The sequence below is a fragment of the Cyprinus carpio genome, chromosome A21 (assembly GCF_018340385.1).
Source record: "Cyprinus carpio isolate SPL01 chromosome A21, ASM1834038v1, whole genome shotgun sequence".
NCBI lineage: Eukaryota > Metazoa > Chordata > Actinopteri > Cypriniformes > Cyprinidae > Cyprinus > Cyprinus carpio.
The window spans coordinates 2,819,902-2,843,818 of record NC_056592.1 but is presented as its reverse complement, the minus strand read 5'-3'; the positions used below and the strand labels follow the sequence as shown (position 1 = coordinate 2,843,818).

The 23,917-nt window shown below is 39.0% G+C and overlaps 1 protein-coding gene across 5 annotated transcripts in view; it reads right to left on the bottom strand.

The window, feature by feature from the left end:
• Window positions 1-692: 692 nt before the first annotated feature.
• Window positions 693-23,917, bottom strand: part of LOC109061094 (neuronal migration protein doublecortin-like) — a 223,535-nt gene continuing 200,310 nt past the window's right edge. For all 5 annotated transcript variants that reach the window (XM_042778558.1, XM_042778559.1, XM_042778557.1 and 2 more), the window contains 3 exons: window positions 17,430-17,519; window positions 2,170-2,267; window positions 693-1,518 (listed from right to left, as the gene is read on the bottom strand). In XM_042778558.1, the coding sequence (XP_042634492.1) occupies window positions 1,462-1,518; window positions 2,170-2,267; window positions 17,430-17,519 (245 nt within the window). In that variant the 3' untranslated portion in view covers window positions 693-1,461. The remainder of the gene's footprint in view (window positions 1,519-2,169; window positions 2,268-17,429; window positions 17,520-23,917) is intronic.

Sequence of the window (23,917 nt, the reverse complement as noted above, 5' to 3'; positions counted from 1 at the left end):
ACATTGTTCTTTTATTTTATCATTTATATTTGGTTTTCAAATATGTAAATGTTCAGGTGTGATATTCTGTTTATCATCAAATGAAAGCACTGAATGAGAAAGTCCAATATGTACATTACCACTGGGGGAGAGAAAATATAGTTTTTCAGCTTCCTTCTTTTTAACATAACTTTGGCTTTCTGAAAAATGACACTTTACCTTACAATGTATTTTTGAACTCAAAGGAATAGTTTTACCCTTATCTTGGACAAAGTAGAAATTCAGAAGAATGTTCATGCTACTCTTTTCATAAAAAAATAAAAATAATAATAATTACGCAATGTCCGAACTGTTAGAACTCTTATGAACGCACTTCACAGCATCAAGCACATGAGGCATCTTCTTCTTTTTTCTTGCATTATGGCAGATCGCAGACTTATAAGTGGATTACCGCCACCTATCTCTCAAGTGGACCATTGACACTATATCTACAATCTCAATAAGGAGTGTCAATGGTCAATGACAAGAGTTCTAACAGTTTGGACATTGCATGAATCAGAGGTAAAAAACGATATAAATATTGTTCAGTTTCTTGCACAGACCAATCGTTTTGTGTCTTTACACATCAATGTATCGTCACGAGCCATGGGGTTTTTTACTTTCATAGATTTTGTTACCATTTGCCATGCATTATACGACTGAGAGACTGCAACGGCTGGAGCTAAAAATCATAATTTGTATTGTACTAAAGAAACAAAGTCACCTACATCTTGGTTGCCACGGGGGTAAGCAGATAAATGTCAAATTTTCATTTTTGGGTGTACTATCCCTTTAATGGCTTTAAAACACACTAAACCATTGCACAGAGAGAGCGAGTGGGAAAGAGAGAGTGTTACAAAAAGAGAATAATACAAATTGTTAATGGTGCAACATTTCTTCTTTTCTTTTCATTTTTGTACAAGTCAGACTATCACACCATTGTAAAAATTACTATTTGCTGCTTGGAAATCATAAGACCAAGCTTTTAAAAAAGGTAATATGAAAAAGTAAAAACTATCGGTCTAAAAAAATGAAGGTTGGATGTTTAGAGCTAAACTGACCTGCTGTGTGTTAACATTAAAGTTTCTCAAATTTTTCATATATATAAAATTAATTTCAACAGCAGACCATGTGTGCAAATTTAGGTGTTTGTTATTATGATACAAACTGCAATATATGCCCTGCATATACAAATTTTTATCAGTCACTACAAATCTATTATCAAAACGCAGAAAATTAATGTACCAAATTCTCAAGCAGCAAATAGTTTACTGACCATTGCTGCAAAGCCTTATGGTCTAAAGGCTGATGGCCAAGGGGCAGCAGAGGTGATGTGTGCATTCACCCTGGTCACTAGGGCGGTGATGTTGATGTTTTCAAGACAGATAGCACCAGAGATATCTCTGTGACTGGCATGTTGATTGACATACAGAAAACGAAAGTCTACATGGACTCCCCCTGTGAATCATCATCTTCCAGAGACAAAGGCAAGTATAAATCCTAGAGGAGAGGACAGGGTAGGAAGACAAGGTGAAATAAAGTCAAATTGGAGTTACATTTACACAATAAATAAGAGTATGTCCGGAATGGATTACTAGAATGCTGCTTGTACGAGGTACTTTTTGTCAGATCAGATATCAGTCATACATAATTGATCCAAATCTGACATTACGTAATATGGTTGTTGCTGTTCAAAAAAGCTCAAAAAATGTTATAAAAAGACAAACATTTTCTGGCTGCATGATACTGGATTGGAAATGAAGGTTAAGTTGAATGCATTGCATTATGGAATAGAGTATTCCATGAAGTGTGCTCTGGTTAAATGTAATTTTGTTAAAGTAAACATATTGCAAAAAAAAAAAAAAAACCTAGTAAAAATGGTACGGTAACATGCCATTACAAGCATATTCATAAAAGAAAACAGTGGAATGGTGGTTTAGATGGTTAATATGGTAAGATGGTTCCTGTGGCTCAGTGGTAGAGCATTGCGTTAGCAGCGCAGAACGTCATGTGTTCAATTCCCAGGGAACACACATACATACTGGTAAAAAAAAAAAATGTATAACCTGAATGCATTGTAAGTCGCTTTGTATAAAAGCGTCTGCTAAATGCATAAATGTTAAATAAATACAAGAACTGACAGAACATTACCTTCTGTTTGCGAGTGTTGCCGGGGCTAGTCGGGTTCGAGATGGGAGACTGCTTAGAGATGGGAGTAGAGAGCTGACTACTGGAGCCTGTTCCGTTAGCTAGACAAATAAAGAAAAAGTACAAATGTGAAAGACAAGGATAGAGGAAGAGCCACGGACAAAAATATTAAGGTAAAAGAAAAGACAAATTGTGTGGTTAAGCATTGTCTCCCCTCCTCCTGTGTGTAATCATGTTGTCAACTATCGTCTAGCCAACTGCTGTATCTGTATGCTGGAACTCATTTACACATCTCTCTATGAATAGTGCAGGTTGCTATGATACACCAGGGCTGTGTTTACATGTGAGCGTGGTGTGATCGTGTGTACTCAAGTACTAAATGCTGTTTCAAAAACAGAGCTTTGATTTTAAGATAATACAAAAAACCTAAGGACCAGGTGCCAGGCCTTAAAGGGATAGTTCACCCAAAAATCAAAATTATGTCATTAATGACTCACCCTCATGTCGTTCCAAACCCGTGAGACCTCCGTTCATCTTCGGAACACAGTATAAGATATTTTAGATTTAGTCCGAGAGCTTTCTGTCCCTCCTTTGAGAATGTATGTACGGTATACTGTCCACGTCCAGAAAGGTAATAAAAACATCTTCAAAGTAGTCCATGTGACATCAGAGGGTCCGTTAGAATTTTTTGAAGCATCGAAAATACATTTTGGTCCAAAAATATCAAAAACTACGACTTTATTCAGCATTGACTTCTCTCCCGGGTCTGTCATGAGCGCGTTCACAGCACATCCGGTTCGCGAACGAATCACTCGATGTAACCGGATCTTCCTTGAACCAGTTCACCAAATCGAACGGAATCGTTTGAAACGGTTCGCGTCAACAATAAGCATTAATCCACAAATGACTAAAGCTGTTAACATTTTTAACATGGCTGACACTCCCTCTGAGTTCAAATAAACCAATATCCCGGAGTAATTCATTTACTCAAACAGTACACTGACTGAACCGAGCCAGATAACGAACGAAACATTGACTCGTTCTCGAGTCAAGAACCGTTTCTGTCGGACGCGTCCGGTTCGAGAAGCGAGGAGCTGATGATACTGCGCATGCGTGATTCACACTGACACACATCGCGTCTGAACCGAACTGGTTCTTTTGGTAATTGATTCTGAGACCGATTCTGTGCTAATGTTATGAGCGCGGGTAAACCGAAGGCTTGAATCAAGGGCAATCATCGCCAATGAAGTCATTACGTCGAGCGCAAAAGAACTGGTGAACCGTTTTCGGCAACCGGTTTATTGAATCAAACTGTCCGAAAGAACCGGTTCGCGGAGAAGAACAGAACTTCCCATCACTACCGGTGATCCGAAAACCGATGCAACCGGTTCTTGACTCGAGAACGAGTCAATGTTTCGTTCGTTATCTGGCTCGGTTCAGTCAGTGTACTGTTTGAGTAAATGAATTACTCCGGGATATTGGTTTATTTGAACTCAGAGGGAGTGTCAGCCATGTTAAAAAAGTTAACAGCTTAAGTCATTTGTGGATTAATGCTTATTGTTGACGCGAACCGCTTCAAACGATTCAGTTCGATTTTGTGAACTGGTTCAAGAAGATCCGGTTACATCGAGTGATTCGTTCGCGAACCGGATGTGCTGTGAACGCGCTCACAACAGACCCGGGAGAGAAGTCAATGCTGAATAAAGACGTAGTTTTTGATATTTTTGGACCAAAATGTATTTTCGATGCTTCAAAAAATTCTAACGGACCCTCTGATGTCACATGGACTACTTTGAAGATGTTTTTATTACCTTTCTGGACGTGGACAGTATACCGTACATACATTCTCAATGGAGGGACAGAAAGCTCTCAGACTAAATCTAAAATATCTTATACTGTGTTCCGAAGATGAACGGAGGTCTCACGGGTTTGGAACGACATGAGGGTGAGTCATTAATGACATAATTTTGATTTTTGGGTGAACTATCCCTTTAAAAGCGTTCCAGCTAATAAATAAATAAAACAAAGAGAATGTCAGAAGAAAAGCCAGTCGATGTTGGAAAACCTGGATAAGGAGATTTGTGAAACTTCTCTAAAAGTGTAGATCTTAGCTTTTCATGTGCTAATTGAATGGGTCCGGATTTTTAAAATTAATTATTGTTATTATTATTATTTGTAGATTAACCTTGCTGTGTTTACAATCTGTTACAGTTAAAAAAGAAAGAAAGAAAAAAAAAGATTTCAAATAGATCTATAAAAGGGTTTTGCAGTCAGATGCCATACAAGAACCCTTTAAAAGGGATCATCCCAGTTCAAAACAAATTCTATTCTCTATCATCTGCGAAATGATAATTGCCACAGGCGATAATTTTGATTATTCCCTCAGCCATAACTGTGCATAGCTAAGCACTTACATTTCATAAGACTTTTCTGTTTAAAAACAGAAATGTAATATTTATTATTTTTGTTTAAAAATGTAGAATAAATCGTGCTTTTAGTGGTGGGAATACTGTGCTAGGATGAATGTCTGGTTGTGCATTGATTTATAGTTGGTACTTTTCACAAACAAGGCTAACCAACAATTTTATCGCACTGATTTAAAGTTAACACATACTATAAGTAAACCTTGTGGCTATATAACCACAAAACTTAAGTCCTATTCGCACGGGATTAGTATTATCTGGGGACATTATGTGATTTTGAAATTACCCCCTTCATCGGAATTTTGCGTGGTGCATTCGCACGGGATAAGCCTGTGATTTTACTCAAATTTACTGACTTATCTCCCGGACACGATGTCAAGGCTTTGAGAGTCCCGTTCTATGGTCTGGTTAGATGGATAAAAATAAGAAACTAATATAGTTTCGTGCCCTGTGTCATTTATATTTCACCAGGTTAAAATATATTTTAAGCTTTATGCTTGATTTATTTGTAACACATTAACCTTAAAGCCTTTTCAGCTTTGCTTTCTGCAAATTGTGTAGCGATACGACAGCACTCAAAATACTATCAAACAATCCAAGGCAGCTCAGTTTTTCGCGAAAGATGGATTAAAAGGCACACAAGAAACAAGAACTTCAGAAAATGCTAGATGACCTGTCAAATGCTGGCCAAATCACAATGATGCCGATTCACATGGGGCTCGTGTTTGGTGAAAAATGGTAGGTCATTTGTGGGGGAATTTTTACTTTACAAACTACAGACATGGAAGATTCGCACGGGATTAAGATCACAGACAACCCCTGGCATTATTACAAATGACTGGAGGTCACCAGGTAATACTAATCTCGTGTGAATAGGGCTTTACACATACTATGTGTATTTATATATTACCTTGGTGCTTTAAAGAGCTAAAATGCTGTTATATAAAAAAAATGTACCAGATACATAGGCCTACACCTGTAATGTTATAGCCTAACAACAATCACTTTAAACTCTCTATCACACGTGCAGTATAGAGTACCTCAAGGCTCAGTACTAGGGCCGTTATTCTTCACGCTTTACATGTTACCCTTAGGAGATATCATCAGGAAACACAGTGTTAGCTTTCACTGTTATGCTGATGATACTCAGCTCTACTGGATGACGAGTAATTTCTTACTGCTAAATTCTAAAAAAACTCTGAGGTGTTAATTATAGGACCTAAAAACTCTACATGTAATAACCTAGAACACTAAGACTTGATGGCTGCTGTCAATTCTTCATCATCAGTTAGGAACCTAGGTGTGCTATTTGATAGCAATCTTTCCTTAGAAAGCCATGTTTCTAGCATTTGTAAAACTGCATTTTTCCATCTAAAAAATATATCTAAATTATGACCTATGCTCTCAATGTCAAATGCCGAAATGTTAATCCATGCTTTTATGACTTCAACGTTATATTATTGTAATGCTTTATTGGGTGGTTGTTCTGCACACTTAATAAACAAACTCCAGCTGGTCCAAAATGCAGCAGCTAGAGTTCTTACTAGAACCAGGAAGTATGACCATATTAGCCTAGCTCTGTAAACACTGCACTGGCTACCTATTAAACATCATATAGATTTTAAAATCCTGCTTATTACTTATAAAACCCTGAATGGTTTAGCACCTAAGTATTTGAACAAGCTCTTGTTACATTATAGTCCCCCATGTTCACTGCATTCTCAAAACTCTGGCAATTTGATAATACCTAGAAGATCAAAATCAACTGCGGGCAGCAGATCCTTTTCCTATTTAGCGCCCAAACTCTGGAATAACCTGCCTAACATTGTTCGGGAGGCAGACACACTCTGTCAGTTTAAATCTAGATTAAAGACCCATCTCTTTAACCTGGTTTACACATAACACACTTACACATTTCTAATTAAATGCAGATTGTTAGTAAACCGCGGAAGCGGTCACGGCAGCCCTCCTGTTAAGCCCTCCTCGTGTGAAGACCGAAGAGTGTAAAGACCATCGACTCTACCGTGCGACTCCACCGGGCAGGGACACCGGCAAGGGATATAAGTATTGTTTTGATTACTCCTTTTTTTTTTACTTCTCCTTGTTTTACTTCTATTTCAGTTTTTATAACCAATTATTACTATGTGTTTCCAGATCCCTACTATCACTACCACTCGCAAACCACGCATCACACAATGTAGGCAGCACAATCCTAACAACCTGCACACTCTGCCTATGTCTGCTTATACACTATATTTTTCTATTGGTCTCTGGAATTGCCAGTCTGCTGTAAACAAAGCCGATTTCATTACTTCTATTATTAGTCATTCAAAGCTTAATCGCATGGCCCTGACAGAGACCTGGATCAAACCAGAGGACACTGCTACACCTGCAGCCCTCTCCTATAATTTCTCATTTTCCCACTCCCCCCGTTTGACTGGAAGAGGTGGAGGTACTGGTCTACTCATCTCTAATGATTGGGAATTTAATCCTTTACCATCTTTTGCTATCAACATTTCCTTTGAATCTCATTCCGTTACTGTTACCTACCCTCTTAAAATACATTTTGTAGTTGTCTATCGACCCCCAGGACCACTAGGTAACTTTTTGGATGAATTAGATGTGCTGCTCTCAACTTTTCCTGAGGATGGTACTCCCCTAGTTATGCTTGGAGATTTCAACATCCACCTAGATAAACCTCTGTCTGCTGACTTCCACACTCTGCTTGCCTCTTTTGATCTCAACCGAGTGTCAACTACTGCTACTCAGAAATCAGGCAACCAACTTGACCTTATTTACACACGACACTGCTCCACTGATCATGTCCTGGTTACTCCACTACACACCTCAGATCACTTCCTCCTCACTCTTAACCTCAACATGGTTCCTGACACGTCACTTACCCCTCCACATGTCATCTTTCGACGTAACCTACGCTCACTCTCACCCTCCCGGCTATCTGCAATGGTTTCATCTTGACTTCCTTCCCTTAAACTGTTAGCATCTTTTGATCCTAACAGTGCTACTGATACTTTCTGCTCCACTCTTACATCTTGTTTAGACACTGTTTGCCCCTTGTCTTCCAGACCAGCCCGTACCACCCCTTCAGCCCCTTGGTTATCTGATGTTCTACGCGAACATCATTATAAGCTTAGAGCTGCTTAAAGGGTGTGGCGCAAATCCAAAAATACTACTGACCTTAATGTGTATCAGTCACTCCTCTCTTCCTTTTCTGCTAATGTCTCCACTGCTAAAAAGACATACCACCATAACAAAATTAACAATTCGTCTAACTCTCGCATGCTTTTTTAAAACATTTTCCTCGCTCCTTTGTCCTCCTCCTCCCCCTCCTGCTTCATCTCTAATAGCTGACGACTTTGCCATGTTTTTCATTAATAAAATTAAAAACATCAGTGCACAATTTTCCACACCACAATCCATCAAGCACATCTCACCAGCAAACATACATTCATTCACATCCTTCTCTTCACTCTCTGAGGCAGAAGTCTCCAAACTCATCCTTTCTAATCATCCTACTACATGACTGCTTGATCCTATTCCATCTCATCTCCTTCAAGCCATTTCTCCAGTTGTACCTGCACTCACTCACATCATTAACACATCCCTTCATACAGGTGTTTTCCCCCCCCTCATCATTTAGACAGGCTCGTATAACTCCACTACTTAAGAAACCCACCCTCAACCCATCTCTTTTAGAGAACTACAGACCAGTTTCCCTTCTTCCTTTCATTGCAAAAACACTTGAACAAGCTGTATTCAACCAAGTCTCTACCTTTCTCACACAGAACAACCTCCTTGACAGCAACCAATCTGGCTTCAGAAGTGAACATTCAACTGAGACTGCCTTGCTCTCAGTTGTTGAAGCCCTAAGACAGGCAATATCGGAATCCAAATCTTCAATACTTATCTTGCTTGATCTATCTGCTGCTTTTGACACGGTTAACCACCAGATCCTCCTGTCAACCCTACTGACAAAGGGCATCTCAGGAACCCAACTAAATAGGTTTGAGTCTTACCTATCAGATAGGTCCTTCAAAGTATCTTGGAGAGGTGAGGTGTCCAAGTCGCAACATCTAACTACTGGGGTGCCTCAGGGCTCAGTTCTTGGACCACTTCTCTTCTCTGTCTACATGGCATCATTAGGTTCTGTCATTCAGAAACATGGCTTTTCATACCATTGCTATGCTGATGACACTCAACTCTACCTCTCATTCCATCCTGATGATCCATCGGTAGCTGCTCGCATCTCAGCTTGTCTAACAGACATTTCTTGCTGGATGAAGGACCATCACCTTCAACTTAACATTGCCAAGAGAGAACAGCTTGTGGTTCCAGCAAACCCATTGTTTCATCACAATTTCACCATCAAGTTAGGCACATCAACCATTACTCCTTCAAAAACAGCCAGAAACCCTTGGAGTTATGATTGATGATCAGCTAACTTTCTCAGACCACATTGCTAAAACTGTCCGTTCCTGCAGATTTGCTTTATTCAACATTAAGAAGATCAGGCCCTTTCTTTCGGAACATTCTGCACAACTCCTTGTTCAAGCTCTTGTTCTGTCCAGGCTAGACTATTGCAATGCTCTCTTGGCAGGTCTTCCAACCAGTTCTATCAAACATTTACAATTAATCCAGAACGCAGCAGCAAGATTAATTTTTAATGAGCCGAAAAGAATACACGTCACACCTCTGTTTATCAGTTTACACTGGCTACCAATGGCTACCATCATTATAAGCTTAGAGCTGCTTAAAGGGTGTGGCGCAAATCCAAAAATACTACTGACCTTAATGTGTATCAGTCACTCTCTTCCTTTTCTGCTAATGTCTCCACCGCTAAAAAGACATACCACCATAACAAAACAAACAATTTGTCTAACTCTCGCATGCTTTTTAAAACATTTTCCTCGCTCCTTTGTCCTCCTCCTCCCCCTCCTGCTTCATCTCTAATAGATGAAGACTTTGCCATGTTTTTCATTAATAAAATTAAAAACATCAGTGCACAATTTCCCACTCCACAATCCATCAAGCACATCTCACCAGCAAACATACATTCATTCACATCCTTCTCTTCACTCTCTGAGGCAGAAGTCTCCAAACTCATCCTTTCTAATCATCCTACTACATGACTGCTTGATCCTATTCCATCTCATCTCCTTCAAGCCATTTCTCCAGTTGTACCTGCACTCACTCACATCATTAACACATCCCTTCATACAGGTGTTTTCCCCTCATCATTTAGACAGGCTCGTATAACTCCACTACTTAAGAAACCCACCCTCAACCCATCTCTTTTAGAGAACTACAGACCAGTTTCCCTTCTTCCTTTCATTGCAAAAACACTTGAACAAGCTGTATTCAACCAAGTCTCTACCTTTCTCACACAGAACAACCTCCTTGACAGCAACCAATCTGGCTTCAGAAGTGAACATTCAACTGAGACTGCCTTGCTCTCAGTTGTTGAAGCCCTAAGACTGGCAAGAGCGGAATCCAAATCTTCAATACTTATCTTGCTTGATCTATCTGCTGCTTTTGACACAGTTAACCACCAGATCCTCCTGTCAACCCTACTGACAAAGGGCATCTCAGGAACCGCACTCCAGTGGTTTGAGTCTTACCTATCAGATAGGTCCTTCAAAGTATCTTGGAGAGGTGAGGTGTCCAAGTCGCAACATCTAACTACTGGGGTGCCTCAGGGCTCAGTTCTTGGACCACTTCTCTTCTCTGTCTACATGGCATCATTAGGTTCTGTCATTCAGAAACATGGCTTTTCATACCATTGCTATGCTGATGACACTCAACTCTACCTCTCATTCCATCCTGATGATCCATCGGTAGCTGCTCGCATCTCAGCTTGTCTAACAGACATTTCTTGCTGGATGAAGGACCATCACCTTCAACTCAACATTGCCAAGAGAGAACAGCTTGTGGTTCCAGCAAACCCATTGTTTCATCACAATTTCACCATCAAGTTAGGCACATCAACCATTACTCCTTCAAAAACAGCCAGAAACCTTGGAGTTATGATTGATGATCAGCTAACTTTCTCAGACCACCTTGCTAAAACTGTCCGTTCCTGCAGATTTGCTTTATTCAACATTAAGAAGATCAGGCCCTTTCTTTCGGAACATGCTGCACAACTCCTTATTCAAGCTCTTGTTCTGTCCAGGCTAGACTAATTGCAATGCTATCTTGGCAGGTCTTCCAACCAGTTCTATCAAACCTTTACAATTAATCCAGAACGCAGCAGCAAGATTCATTTTTAATGAGCCGAAAATAATACACGTCACACCTCTGTTTATCAGTTTACATTGGCTACCAATAGCTGCTTGCATAAAATTCAAGGCATTGATGTTTGCATACAAAACCACCACTGGCTCTGCACCCCTTTACCTAAATTCATGACTTCAGATTTATGCGCCCTCTAGAAGCTTGCGTTCTGCAAGTGAATGTCACTTGATTGTGCCATCCCAAAGAAGCACAAAGTCACTTTTACAGACTTTTAAATTAAATGTTCCCTCCTGGTGGAATGACCTGCCCAACTCAATCCGAGCAGGTGAGTCCTTAGCCATCTTCAAGAATCGGCTTAAAGCACATATCTTCCATCTTTATTTGACCCTCTAACTTTTGCACTCACTACTACAAAACAATTTTGTAGAAACTATGAAGGATTTTGTATATATATATATATATATATATATATATATATATATATATATATATATATATATATATATACCTTTCTAATCTTTTTTGTATTCTATCTATTTTCTTTTCATTTATTATACAATTATAAAAAAAAAGACCTCTAACACTAGCTTGCTCTATTCTTTTTCTATTCTATCTGTTTTATTTTTATTTATTATATTATTTAAAAGCCCTTGCAACGTATACTGCATTTAGGCTAACTGAGACTTGTTATAGCACTTATATATCATTGCTCTTTTGTTGTTTTTGGTTGCTTCCATTGTCCTCATTTGTAAGTCGCTTTGGATAAAAGTGTCTCCTAAATGACTAAATGTAAATGTAAATGTAAATGTAATATTCAGATCTATTAAAGGATTTTTAGGCTGCATTAATTTGGTCAACCGGAACCGGGAACACTTCCCATAACACCCGATGTACTTGCTACATCGTTAGAAGAATGGCATCTACGCTAATATTAGTCTGTTTCTCTCTTATTCTGAGGTCACTGTAGCCACCAGATCCAGTCTGTATCCAGATCAGATGGTCACTGCAGTCACCCGGATCCAGTACGTATCCAGCCCAGGACCTCTACAGCCCCGAAAGTCAGCAGAGACCAGGACAACTACATGAGCCCCAGATTCCCTGTAAAGACCTTGTCTCAGATGGCCACCAGGACAAGACCACAGGAACCAGTTAAGTCCTCTGCACAATGTGACCTGGAATTGAACTGCTGCTTTTGTCTAGCCAGAGGGGAACTGGCCCCCCGACTGAGCCTGGTTTCTCCCAAGGTTTTTTCTCCATTCTGTCACCGATGGAGTTTTGGTTCCTTGCCGCTGTCGCGTCTGGCTTGCTTAGTTTGGGGTACTTCATTTCCAGAGATATCGTTGACTTGATTGCACAGATACTATTTAAACTGAACTGAGCTGGATGATGACATCACTGAATTCAGTGATGAAGTGCCTGTAACTAAAAAATGTATGTTTACTATTGTCAATTTGCATTATTGACACACTATTTTCCTAATTAATGGTGTACAGTTGCTTTGACACGATCTGTATTGTTAAATAGGTCATATGAAGCTTTTTTTAAAGATCATTATCTTGTGTATTTGGTGTAACAGAATATGTTGACATGCTTTAATGTTCAAAAAACACATTATTTTTCAAATACTGTACATTATTGTAGGTCATCTATGCCCCGCAGACTCGTTTTCTACCAAGGAGGGGCATAGAGGACCTACGTCCGACAAGCGAATCGTTTTCTACCAAGGCGGGGCATAGAGGACCTCCTTCCGACAAGCGCAGTCTGCTCTGATTGGCCAACTGACCCAGTGCATTGTTATTGGCCAACAGTGTTGGGCAGTAACGAATTACTTAGTAATGTGTTACTGTAATTTGATTCTTTTTTAGTAACAGAGTAATTTAATTTAATTTTATAATCTAGAGATTGTAAAAAGGATGTAGCGCACTGTCGAGTCAAGTGGCAGTGGATTAGAGACCTGCTCCCGCGAGTCCCGACTTAACAGAGTGTAGCGCGGGACAAGATGCTGCTGCAAGCGGGTGGACACTCGTGTGTGCGGGATGTGGGAGAATAAAATTATTCTCGGGACTCCCGCAAAAATAGAAATATCTAAACATAAAATATCTAAAACAAATAAATTGTTATTCAGCTATTGCATGAAAGCAACATGAACTAATATAAAATATAAAAGATTAACAGATGAAAGCATATGCAAAGAGTTAGGCTATAATACGTGTTTGCAGCGTTGAGCAATGAAGTGCTGAAATTTGCGTGCTCATGAATCCTCATTATAACACACGAATTGTAGACATTATGAAAGATTCATTATGCATATATTTATTGTGTTATAACAGAGATTTGTGAGATTGCAATGAACTGAGATGTCTTTTAGAGATTATATATGCAACACTCTTTGCTGGCATTCTGCCAAACCATCGCGCAGCAGCCGCTTGCTTTAGTTAAAAATAACAGTGTTCTGTAAATGTTCATGCTGTAATAATAAATATTTATCAAGAGTGTATATGCTGGGATTTCATAAATTTCTTAGAGAAAAAAGTAAAGTAACTAGTAATGTAACTAATTACTAATTATTTTTGAAATAAAGTAATCAGAACAGTAACGTGATTACTTTTAAAAGGAGTAATCAGTAATCAGTATGATTACATTTTCAGAGTAACTTGCTCAACACTGTTGGCCAAACACCACAAGCACTAGTCGGAAATGTAACGCCCCTTTCCATAATTGCGAGCTTCATCTTTTAAAATAAGTGTAAAGACAGTTAATAATGTCCTTAGTTTTACCATCAGTTCAAGCCCGAAAGGGGAACAGAGTTGAGTGACAGACACAGTGATAAAGCTGTGTTTGCAGTATACAAGCCACGGACGGTTAAGACAGCTGACTCTTTGATGTGACCCAGTCTCTTTCTCTCTCTCTCTCTCTCTCTCTCTCTCTTTCTCACACACACACACACACACACACACACACGCTGCGCAAAACTCCACATTTAATAACAAAACATACTTTAATAACAAAACACTAATAACAAAACATACTTACAGTAGGTGATTCAGAAGCGCCAGCTTGTCATAACAAAGTCAGAACTACCTCCTGACATGGCTGCATCAAAACTAACTGTGGTTACATTATGCAAATATTTCCAAATAGTGACGTAGACATGTGGGGGCGTGTTTGAATTAGCCATTTTAGGGGGCGTGGCAGAGTCTTAACTTTGATAAAGAATATCTCTTTGGTTTTGAGACTTTAGTATTTGCAACTTCAGGGATCTTATCTATGCACAATCAGCTTGTAACACTCCAAAGAGAAAGGAAAACTTGAAATCACATCATTTGACCCATTTAAAAGTGCTATATAAATAAAGGTGATTTGACTTGACTTAAACTCTGTTTAAATATAAATAATGATGTAAAATATAGAATGGAAAAAGAGAAACTGGCAAAGAGAGAACGAAAGGGATGTTGTAAAGACAGGTATGGAAGTTAAACAAAAATAGGAAATACTCAAAAAGTCTTTGTTCATTTATTTCAAAATGAGGGTAGTGCAATACAAAACATAAAAGACGGACTTTAAAACAAGGGGGTAAGACATAAAGAAACATGAAAAGAAATAGGTTTTAAAAAGTGTTAGTCCAGCCACCAGTAAGTGTACAGTGATGCAGATATTCTAATTTAAAAGATATTCTAATTTTACTTACACTGCTCCGGGTGTGTGTTCACGGTGTGTGTGTGTGTGTGTGTTCATTGCTGTGTGTGTGCACTTTGGATGGGTTAAATGCAGAGCACCAATTCTGAGTATGGATCACCATACTTGGCTATATGTATATATCACGTCACTTTAGTGTAAAGAACAAAGGCCATGCAAGAACAGTTAGCATGCACAAATGAGCTATTCTTACAATAAAATAAAATTGAAACAAATATTTCCTTAATGTCTTTACATTAAAAACCTCATGAAATCATAATTTGTTCTGTTCTGCTTTCAGTACCATGCCTGGCTTTTAGTTTTGAAGTTATCTACACTGTATATAGTAGTGTATTCCTAATAATTCTTAAATTTGATAACATTTTATGAAATGTACACAAATAAAATTTGTGTAAAGTTTATTCATCCAGAAAACATAACCAATGTGGATGACAAATCTTGTCTGCAGGGGTGTGTGAAGTTTATTATTTTATTTTATTTATTTATTTATTTTTAGACTTAAAGTCTAGACTTACTCTGACTAGCAAATATTCAGTAATTATTCAGGAAATATGAATGTGAAAAAAGTATTTATTTTGCAGTTTTGTTTGGTGAAGTTAGGTGTGCAGAAATAACACTTTAACTTTAAACGATTTAGAACGCTGTGAGATTCTGCCACCACAAGATGGCAGTCAAGGTACTTCTGCCAGGGTAATACCTGTACTCAGGGCAGGACTTAAGGGGGTGCGGGCCCCTGGGCTTGAGGTTATGTTTGGGCCCTATACCTACACTACAATTGCCATCAAATAGAACATTATTATGGAGTAACACAAAATACACAAATATATGCTTTGAGGTTCATAAATAGAACAATTAAAATGCAAAATGTCTAGGCTATAGCCAAAGTTTAAATGTTATATTAAATATTCATTATAATATAATAAACAGGATGTGTTCTCTCAGTTGAGAGATCAAAACCCTGAAATAACTTTTAACTCTGAAATAAACAGAGATGTTGGCTTATTAGTATCATAAAAGTTATTGTCATATCTGTGTCCTCTTATGTCAGGTTCTTATTTAATCAATAAAATCAAATGAATAAAAAGACATGCTGGCTATTAACAATCAAATGAAATCACTATCATCAAAATTCATAGATGGATTGTGCATAAATGTTAAGTTTAAATATAACATTTTAATGTAGAAATAAAAAATGATTGCAAAAATGAGCTACTTTTTAAAATATGAAACTGCAACCACCAGTAGGTGGCAGCAAGTGACTTTATTAATGAGTGAGTTGAATCAACTGATTTCTTTAAAAAGCTGTTTCATTTAACTTTGCAAATGCCTGATTGAATCATTTGCTGGTACGTGTAACGCTTAGGAACAAAACACTGTTGTTCTGAAATGCAGCGGTTCTACTGTGTTTCTTTCTGATGGAGCAAAACTGAATTTTGTGTCTGAAAGTTACTCTGTAAGTTGTTGTTTATTGTACATTTGCAATCGTGCAGTTATTTGAAAAAAAAAAAAAAAAAAAAAAAAACAGGACTCTTGTTTGTGCTAGCTATGTTATAAAAACAGAAAATCATTAAATTGCTATTTTATATTTAAAATCATTTTGATAACATTTCTTCCCCACTATGTGTATAATGGCAGTAAGACGAGAGAGAGCGCACAAAACTCTCAGATGATCCCATAATTTAATGGAACAGTAATATAGTATTATAGAATCATCCTCTGTAAAGAAATGAGGTGTGAACATTTGAGAATGTATCATTATCTGTAAAAGTGTGTTCTTTGGGGCTAAAGGCTTAATGGAGCTGTTTAAAGTAGCCATGTGATAACAAACCAATCAGTGCACACATGATTCAATACGAGTGTCCTTCTTCTATGTGAAATAATCATAAATACCAGTTTATGCTGTTTGATTGTGGCTTTGAAGGTCATAGTTGTAAGCTATAGCCCCGGTTGGCCTGTTTAGATCTTGCATGCACATTGGAAATGCGGCTAATAATTTCTGTATTCTGACTGGCATATAACAAACAAATCAAACAAATGTAAAAGGCCAAAGGCGGGGCCCCCTACAAGGCGGGGCCCATGGGCTGTAGCCCACTCAAGCCCAATGGTAAGTCTGGCCATGCCTGTATTTGACCATATGAAGGTGTTGATGGGACACTGTTTGCCTGAGTTTCTTTGTGTAGATGCCATAAATGCCATATAGCTTCTTATTTATTTGTGCTGATCCTGCAAGCATGGCCTGTGTACATACCCCTTTGGCCCTAATCCTCAGAATATAAACCGTCCCCTAGCTAAGTCTTGCTTAGAAGATTGACCAATCCTTTTTGTTTTTGTGCATATTAAGTACATATGTTTTGACTGGAATATTTCTACAACCTACTCATCCCTGGCATAATAGCTTAAATTGCATATTTAGAAGCATTCAGTCTAGTTGCTTTGACCTTTAAAAGAGAAAATCTGCATGTATGAAACATACTTCATTATATTATACAGTATATGTATTAAATTCATTTTGTAAGTATTAACCGTTTATGCACACAGAACGTTAATTGCATAGGCTGAAACAAAAACACATGCAAACATGGGCAATTAAGATATTATCACAGAATAACAAATATCAATGTGTGACATGGTTCTAAAAATCTCATAAAAGCATAAAACAACAGATAATTCATAATCATGCATAATTTAAAACAAATAAAAAAAGTGCTGATATAATAACATGGAGAAGCTGTATAGAATAAAATAAAGAGCATTATTGTAGAAAGCCTGTCAATCATCCATGCAAGAAATCGTGGTGCTTAAGCCGTGATGTGAAATTAAACTAATTGGTAAAGCTTTATTATGGGGAAAACGTGTGTTGAGCTGACATTAATCACATAATTAAAGGCTCACTATAATCAGCTGGAGACTTGCAGCGTCGGACGGGACCGGGACTCTTAGTAGAGCCCCTCTGTCCTTTGGGGGTCTTCATCACTCGACACTCTACAGCAAGAGTAAAAGAGACAAATCATAGGTAAATGTATGCCTTTAACAGTATGAAGAAAAATGCATTCTTGAAGGATACAAAGTAGAGAAGTCACCAACTTTTGCAGTGACAAATTCCATGATGTGAGAAAAATGCCTTGAAAAACTTGAACCCCACACTTCCCTCATGGAAATACAAACTACACAAATTACACACTACACACATTTATTTATTTGCTTTTGTTTGTTTGTTTGACAATTGAGCGATCTGAAAAGTGAAAAGAGACATTCAGAAATGCTGTTAAAACAACATGCAAACAATGCGACAAGGTAGTCAGAGGCAAATGTCCCGTGTGGAGAGCCAAACCTAATCACAAGTTTTGAACCCCCGACCCTTTCCCCAACTAATAACCACTTATCAACCGCTTCAACGAACTGCCTGCTGCAGATGGACATGTGCTGAGACCCAGACCCTCTCACTCTCTCGGAACAAATGATCAACTGCTGGAACTTCCGATGGTTCTACCATCCAAGGAAACAGGGAAGGTGGTTTGTTGCCTGAGGGAGTTTTGTGCGCGTACTCGGCCCAGGGAAGGTAAAGGCTACAGCAGTTCTTATTGTTGTGACAGTAGCTATGAAGATATCTCTCGATCTCCTGAATCTTTCGCTCAGTCTGGCCATTTGATTGTGGATGGTATCCAGAGGTGAGACTTACAGATACTCAGAGGAGTTGGAATAAGGCCCGCCAGACCCTGGAGATGAATTGGGGCCTACGATTGGAGAAGATGTCTTCAGGGAGGCCGAAGTTGCGAAAGACTTGGTTGAATAACTGCATCACTGTTTCCATGGCAGTAGGTAGTTTTCTGAGAGGGAGAAGTTTGCACCCCTTAGAGAATCTGTCGGCAACTACGTGGATGCAGATGTGAGATTCGGACTCAGGGAGGTCAGTGACAAAGTTGACTCCAATGTGGGACCAGAGCCGGCGGGGTATGGGAAGTGGTACCAGTTTTCCTTGTGGCTGGTGATGGGGAGACTTAGTGATGGCACAGACTGAGCATCCTTTGACAGAACGATCGACTTCTCTGGCCATACTGGGCAACCGGTAGTGGGTTTTGAGGAGCGAAAAGGTTTGCTGGCTGCCTGTATATCCAGAGCCCGGAGCGGAGTGCAGTGAGTCCAGAAGGGTATTGCGGAGAGTGGATGGAACATAGGTTTTAAGATATTCATAGTGGCCAGTGGACGTAATGAAAGCGGTCTTCCACTCGTCACCATGGCAGATACGATCAAGGTTGTAGGTGCTTCACAGGTCCAGTTTGGAGCAGATGCCAGCTCCATGAAGTTCCTCCACGGCAGCCAGCACCAGCGGAAGGGGATACGGATACTTGACTGTTTGTAAGCTGAGAGTTCTGTAATCATTACAAGGTCGCAAACCTCTGTCCTTCTTGGCCAATGAGAAGAAGCTGGACTCCACCGGTGTGGTGGAGGGATGGATGAAGCCTTGTTGGAGATCCTCCTTGATGTACTCCTCCATAGCTCCTTGCTCTGGGATAAACAATGGGTAAACTCTACCTTTGGGGAGCTGAGGTCCAAGCAGGAAATCGATGGCACAGTCCCATGGCCAGTGAGGTGGTAATTTCGTGGTGGCCCACTTGATGAACACATCCTGGTACACCCGGTATTCAGAGGGAATGATGTGAGTTTCAGTGGGTTCGGGGCTTTCTATGGAGGTGGCACAGACGGGAAGACAAAGTGGCAGTGGAGAAGTCTTAGTAATGCAATTCCGGAAACAGTACTCACTCCAGTGAAGGACTTCATTAGTGGTCCAGTTAATAATGTGAGAATGTTGGGCTAACCACGGGTGTCCCAAGATGATCTCCACGGTGGAATCCTCCAGCACCAGAAAAGAAATGTGTTCCTTATGAAGACACCCAATGCGGAGCGTAATGTTGGGAGAGCATAATTGGATATGACCACAGCCCAGCAGTTTTCCTTGGATGGTGAGGATATTCAAGACTTGAGCATTCTTCAAGGGTTTCAGTTGAAGTCGTTGGAGTGTGTCCCGGGATATTAAATTTCCAGAAGAGCCAGAGTCTACAAGGGCTTGAGCTGAAAGGGATACGTGAGATGACATCAATAATACATTCATACGAGTCTGGGTAGCAATCTGGGGACTAAGCTGGATAGTACTCACCACCAGGCGTGCTTGTCGAATAGTGCATGAGCAATAGCATGTCCATGCTTTTCAAAATACAGACATAGTCCTGAGGTAATCCTACGAGTACGCTCCGCATGGGTGATATGATATGTATCCACTTGCATCGGTTCTAGTGCTGGAGGCGGTGAGGTGGGTGTGAGCGATAAAGGGAGTTGCGTGATATTTTTACAGTCATGGAGATGTTGAGAGATTTTGATGGCCTTCTGATTGTAGTTTTCTAGACCCACGGTGTCATCATAAATCACCATTTGTAATCGAATATTGGCGTTCAGCCCTTGACAAAACGCGGTGAGTAAAGCCACCTCATTTCACCCACTCGTCACCACTAGAGTGCGGAATTTGACTGCATACTCACTCACTGAAGCAGAGCCTTGACTGATGCGGAAGAGCTGATCATGAACAGGATGTTAATTTATGCATTTATGACCATGTTTATGAGGAAGTATGACCATATTAGCCTGGTTCTGTCAACACTGCACTGGCAACCTATTAAACATCGTATAGATTTTAAAATCCTACTTATTACTTATAAAGCCCTGAATGGTTTAGCACCTCAGTATTTGAATGTGCTCTTGTTACAATAAAGTCCTCCACGTCCGTTGCGTCCTCAAAACTCTTGATTTTGATATTCTAGGTATTATCAAATTGCCACTGCGGGCAGCAGATCCTTTTCCTATTTGGTGCCCAAACTTTGGAATAACCTACCTAATATTGTTCTGGAGGCAGACACACTCTGTCAGTTTAAATCTAGATTAAAGACCTATCTGTTTAACCTGGCTTACACATAACACACTAACACATTTCTAATATTCAAATCCGTTAAAGGATTTTTAGGCTGAATTAATTAGGTCAACCAGAACCAGGAACACTTCGCATAACACCCGATGTACTTGCTACATCGTTAAAAGAATGGCATCTACACTAATATTTGTCTGTTTCTCTCTTATTCCGAGGTCACTGTAGCCACCAGATCCAGTCTGTATCCAGATCAGATGGTCACTGGAGTCACCCGGATCCAGTACGTATCCAGCCCAGATGGTGGATCAGCACCTAGAGAGGACCTCTACAGCCCTGAAAGTCAGTGGAGACCAGGACAACTAGATGAGTCACAGATACAGATCCCCAGTAAAGACCTTACTGCCTTACGGCCACCGGAACAAGACCACAGGAATCAGTTGAGTCCTCTGCATAATGTGACTTTGCTGCACACTCTAAAATAAAACCTCTTTTCTCCTCTCCACAGAAGAAAACACACCCCAAAAGAGCCTAGCCTCTCCCAACCAAATTTTTTTTTTTTTCATTCTGTCACCGATGGAGTTTTGGTTTCTCACCGCTGTCGTCTCTGGCTTGCTTAGTTGGGGGCACTTCATTTCCAGCGATATCGTTGACTTGATTGCACAGATACTATTTAAACTGAACTGAGCTGGATGATGACATCACTGAATTCAGTGATGAACTGCCTCTAACTGAAAAATGAGTGTTTACTATGAATATGCCGGTATCAAATTTTCCTGTTGCGATTAACTGATAATGTTTTGTCACGGTATACGGTATTATCACGGTATTGAAATTAAGTTTCAAAAAAGTGGTCATAGTACAGTAAAACAGGTTAAATAACTTTTTTCTTATAACAAAAATAACTGAACATTTAAATACAATAAAGCAATACAAATAATATATTTGTTAAAAGTTAAAAGTTTTACACCGATTAAAGTGCAAAAGAACTTTAAACACCCATAGGTATCACTTTACAATAAGACCTCATTAGTTAACCTTAGTTAATGCATTAACATTCACAACGAGCAATAGCTACATTTGCTACAGAAGTTACTAATCTTTGTTAAAAAATTTCAAGTCTTAGCTCATGTAAGCTCATTAAATAACAAAGTTGCAACTTTCGATTTTAACAATTTGTTATTAAATATTGGAATACCTAAGATTAATGAATGTTCAGAAGAATTTTTCATTGGCAGTTTGTTAACTAATGAAGCCCTAATGTAAAGTGCTAATGAACAATAAAGAATCAAAACACTTTCAAACAATATCTAGGGCATGTTGTAGTCCAGATTAAAATGGAAAAATTTTATGGAAATATATAAATATTATTTTATATTATTTAAATGTTTAGAAAGTAGCAGGTGCTTTTATTTATGGGGTTTCCAGGGTAAAGGCTGCATTTTCTGCAGTTTAGCGCCATCTGGTGTCAGAGAGTGAATGTGCTTTCATTCAGCGCGTCTCTCACATGTTCCCCCATGTGCTTCTCACGCTTCCCAAATTCTGAATAATTAGTAATATATAATTATTCTTGGTATTTAGAAGTGCCCACGTTAACAATATCTTGCATATTCATTACCGCGATATAATGTTATTGACTAAAACAATCCTTTTAAAGTGTTAACTAATTGTCCTTTTGCATTATTGACACACTATTTTCCTAATTAATGCTGAACAGTTGCTTTGACACAATCTATATTGTTAAAAGCGCTATATAAATAAAGGTAAAAAAAATATATATATCTCCACGGCTGCAAGACCAAACACCTCTTTGAAATGGGATGTGAATGCCGTTAGAGTGCTGATGGCAGGGCTATTTACCTCCCAAATGGACTGGGCACATCGAAGAGCATGGCCAGCGAGATGAATAATTATGAATGCAATCTTGGTACGATTGTTCGGCAAGGCTTGAGGCTGCATCTCAAAGTAGAGTGAGCATTGCAACAGGAGGCCACTACAGTCCTCTGCCTCACCAGAGTAGATAGCGGGTTGGGCCATGGGACTGCTGGAGGCAGATATAACAGACGCTCTGACAGCTTGAACCAAATCCTCCAGTGATACAGGGTTTTGTTGGTGGGGCTCCATGTTGAATTGTGTGGTCTGGTCTTCTGTCACAACACAGAAGAAGACCTCAGGGAGACAGACAGGTAGGTAATATTATTATTGGGATCTGGAGAGCATGGAATTGATAGGGTATATCAGACGTAGTGACTGATTCAATATCCTCTGTGCAGGTCTGACTGAAAATGCCTTGGGCGCAGACAGGTGGGTTGCAGGAACGAGTCCAGGTAAGAGAGTCAGTTTAAGAGTAGCATAGTGAACTCAAGACCAGACAGAGTGTGACTGCAGTGACTGATGTTTTAACCATGTGTTGATGAGATGGTGACAGGTGTGGATGATTAGTATTCCGGTGATTGTGATCTGGTGTGTGAGGTGATTGGGTCTGACGAAGCTGAAGTATCCCTGACACTATGCATCCTGTAGCTTCGAAACCTACAGTTTTAAAGAAACATCTATTGGTGATGTTTCTATTGCAGGCACAAATCAGTATATTATTTGTCTTTCTCACTCTCTTGCAAATACACACAAACACATTCCTCCTGAGTTGTCTGACACTTATCTTTGTCTCTAACACACATACAGATTGAGAGTGTTACTGAAAATATACAGATATCACACTAAATTAACTAAACTCGGCTGCTTCATTGTATATAATGTTATAGGCTCCTGTTATACTGTATGTTATAAATGGTCTTAAATATGTCTGTCTGTTCTTTAACACAACACCATCCTTAAAAACATAACGAGCCAGTCTGGCTGAAAAAAATTGTGACCAGCAGTATCGAAGGCTTTACTGATATCAAGCAGAACTAAAAATAGAAGGATTATTTTCATCTGCACTCAGTCTCAGATTGATTACAATAAAAACCAATACCATCTCTGATCAATGACTGAAAAAAAAAAAAAAAAAAAAGCTGAACTGAAATTCAGACTGAAAAAAAGATTATTAGCAACTACTGTAGACATCTGTTTGGTAAAACTTTATAACAACTTTTTTTATCATTCATTAAAAAACATTAGATAATGCTTAATGTAGCATTAATTAATACATATTCAAATAGCTAGAAATGTTTACTTATTACCTTATTTAAGGTAATCAAACATTACCTAACGATTAACAGATCATTATTTAGTCTAAATTAAAATGCCTACAAATGTCATTAAACTTTCAGTTCATATGATCTTGCAAAGGATCTACAAAGGATTTTAACAGAGGTTATACAATGATTAAAAGCTTTTGTTAAAACACTTTTGCTGCTAATGAGGTGTGATACAGGTAAAATTAGGGACAGGTTTGTTTTGTTAATAGGACAAATAAATTATTAATTGAAAAAAAGTGTACAGGGGTCAGTTTGTTTACTATAAT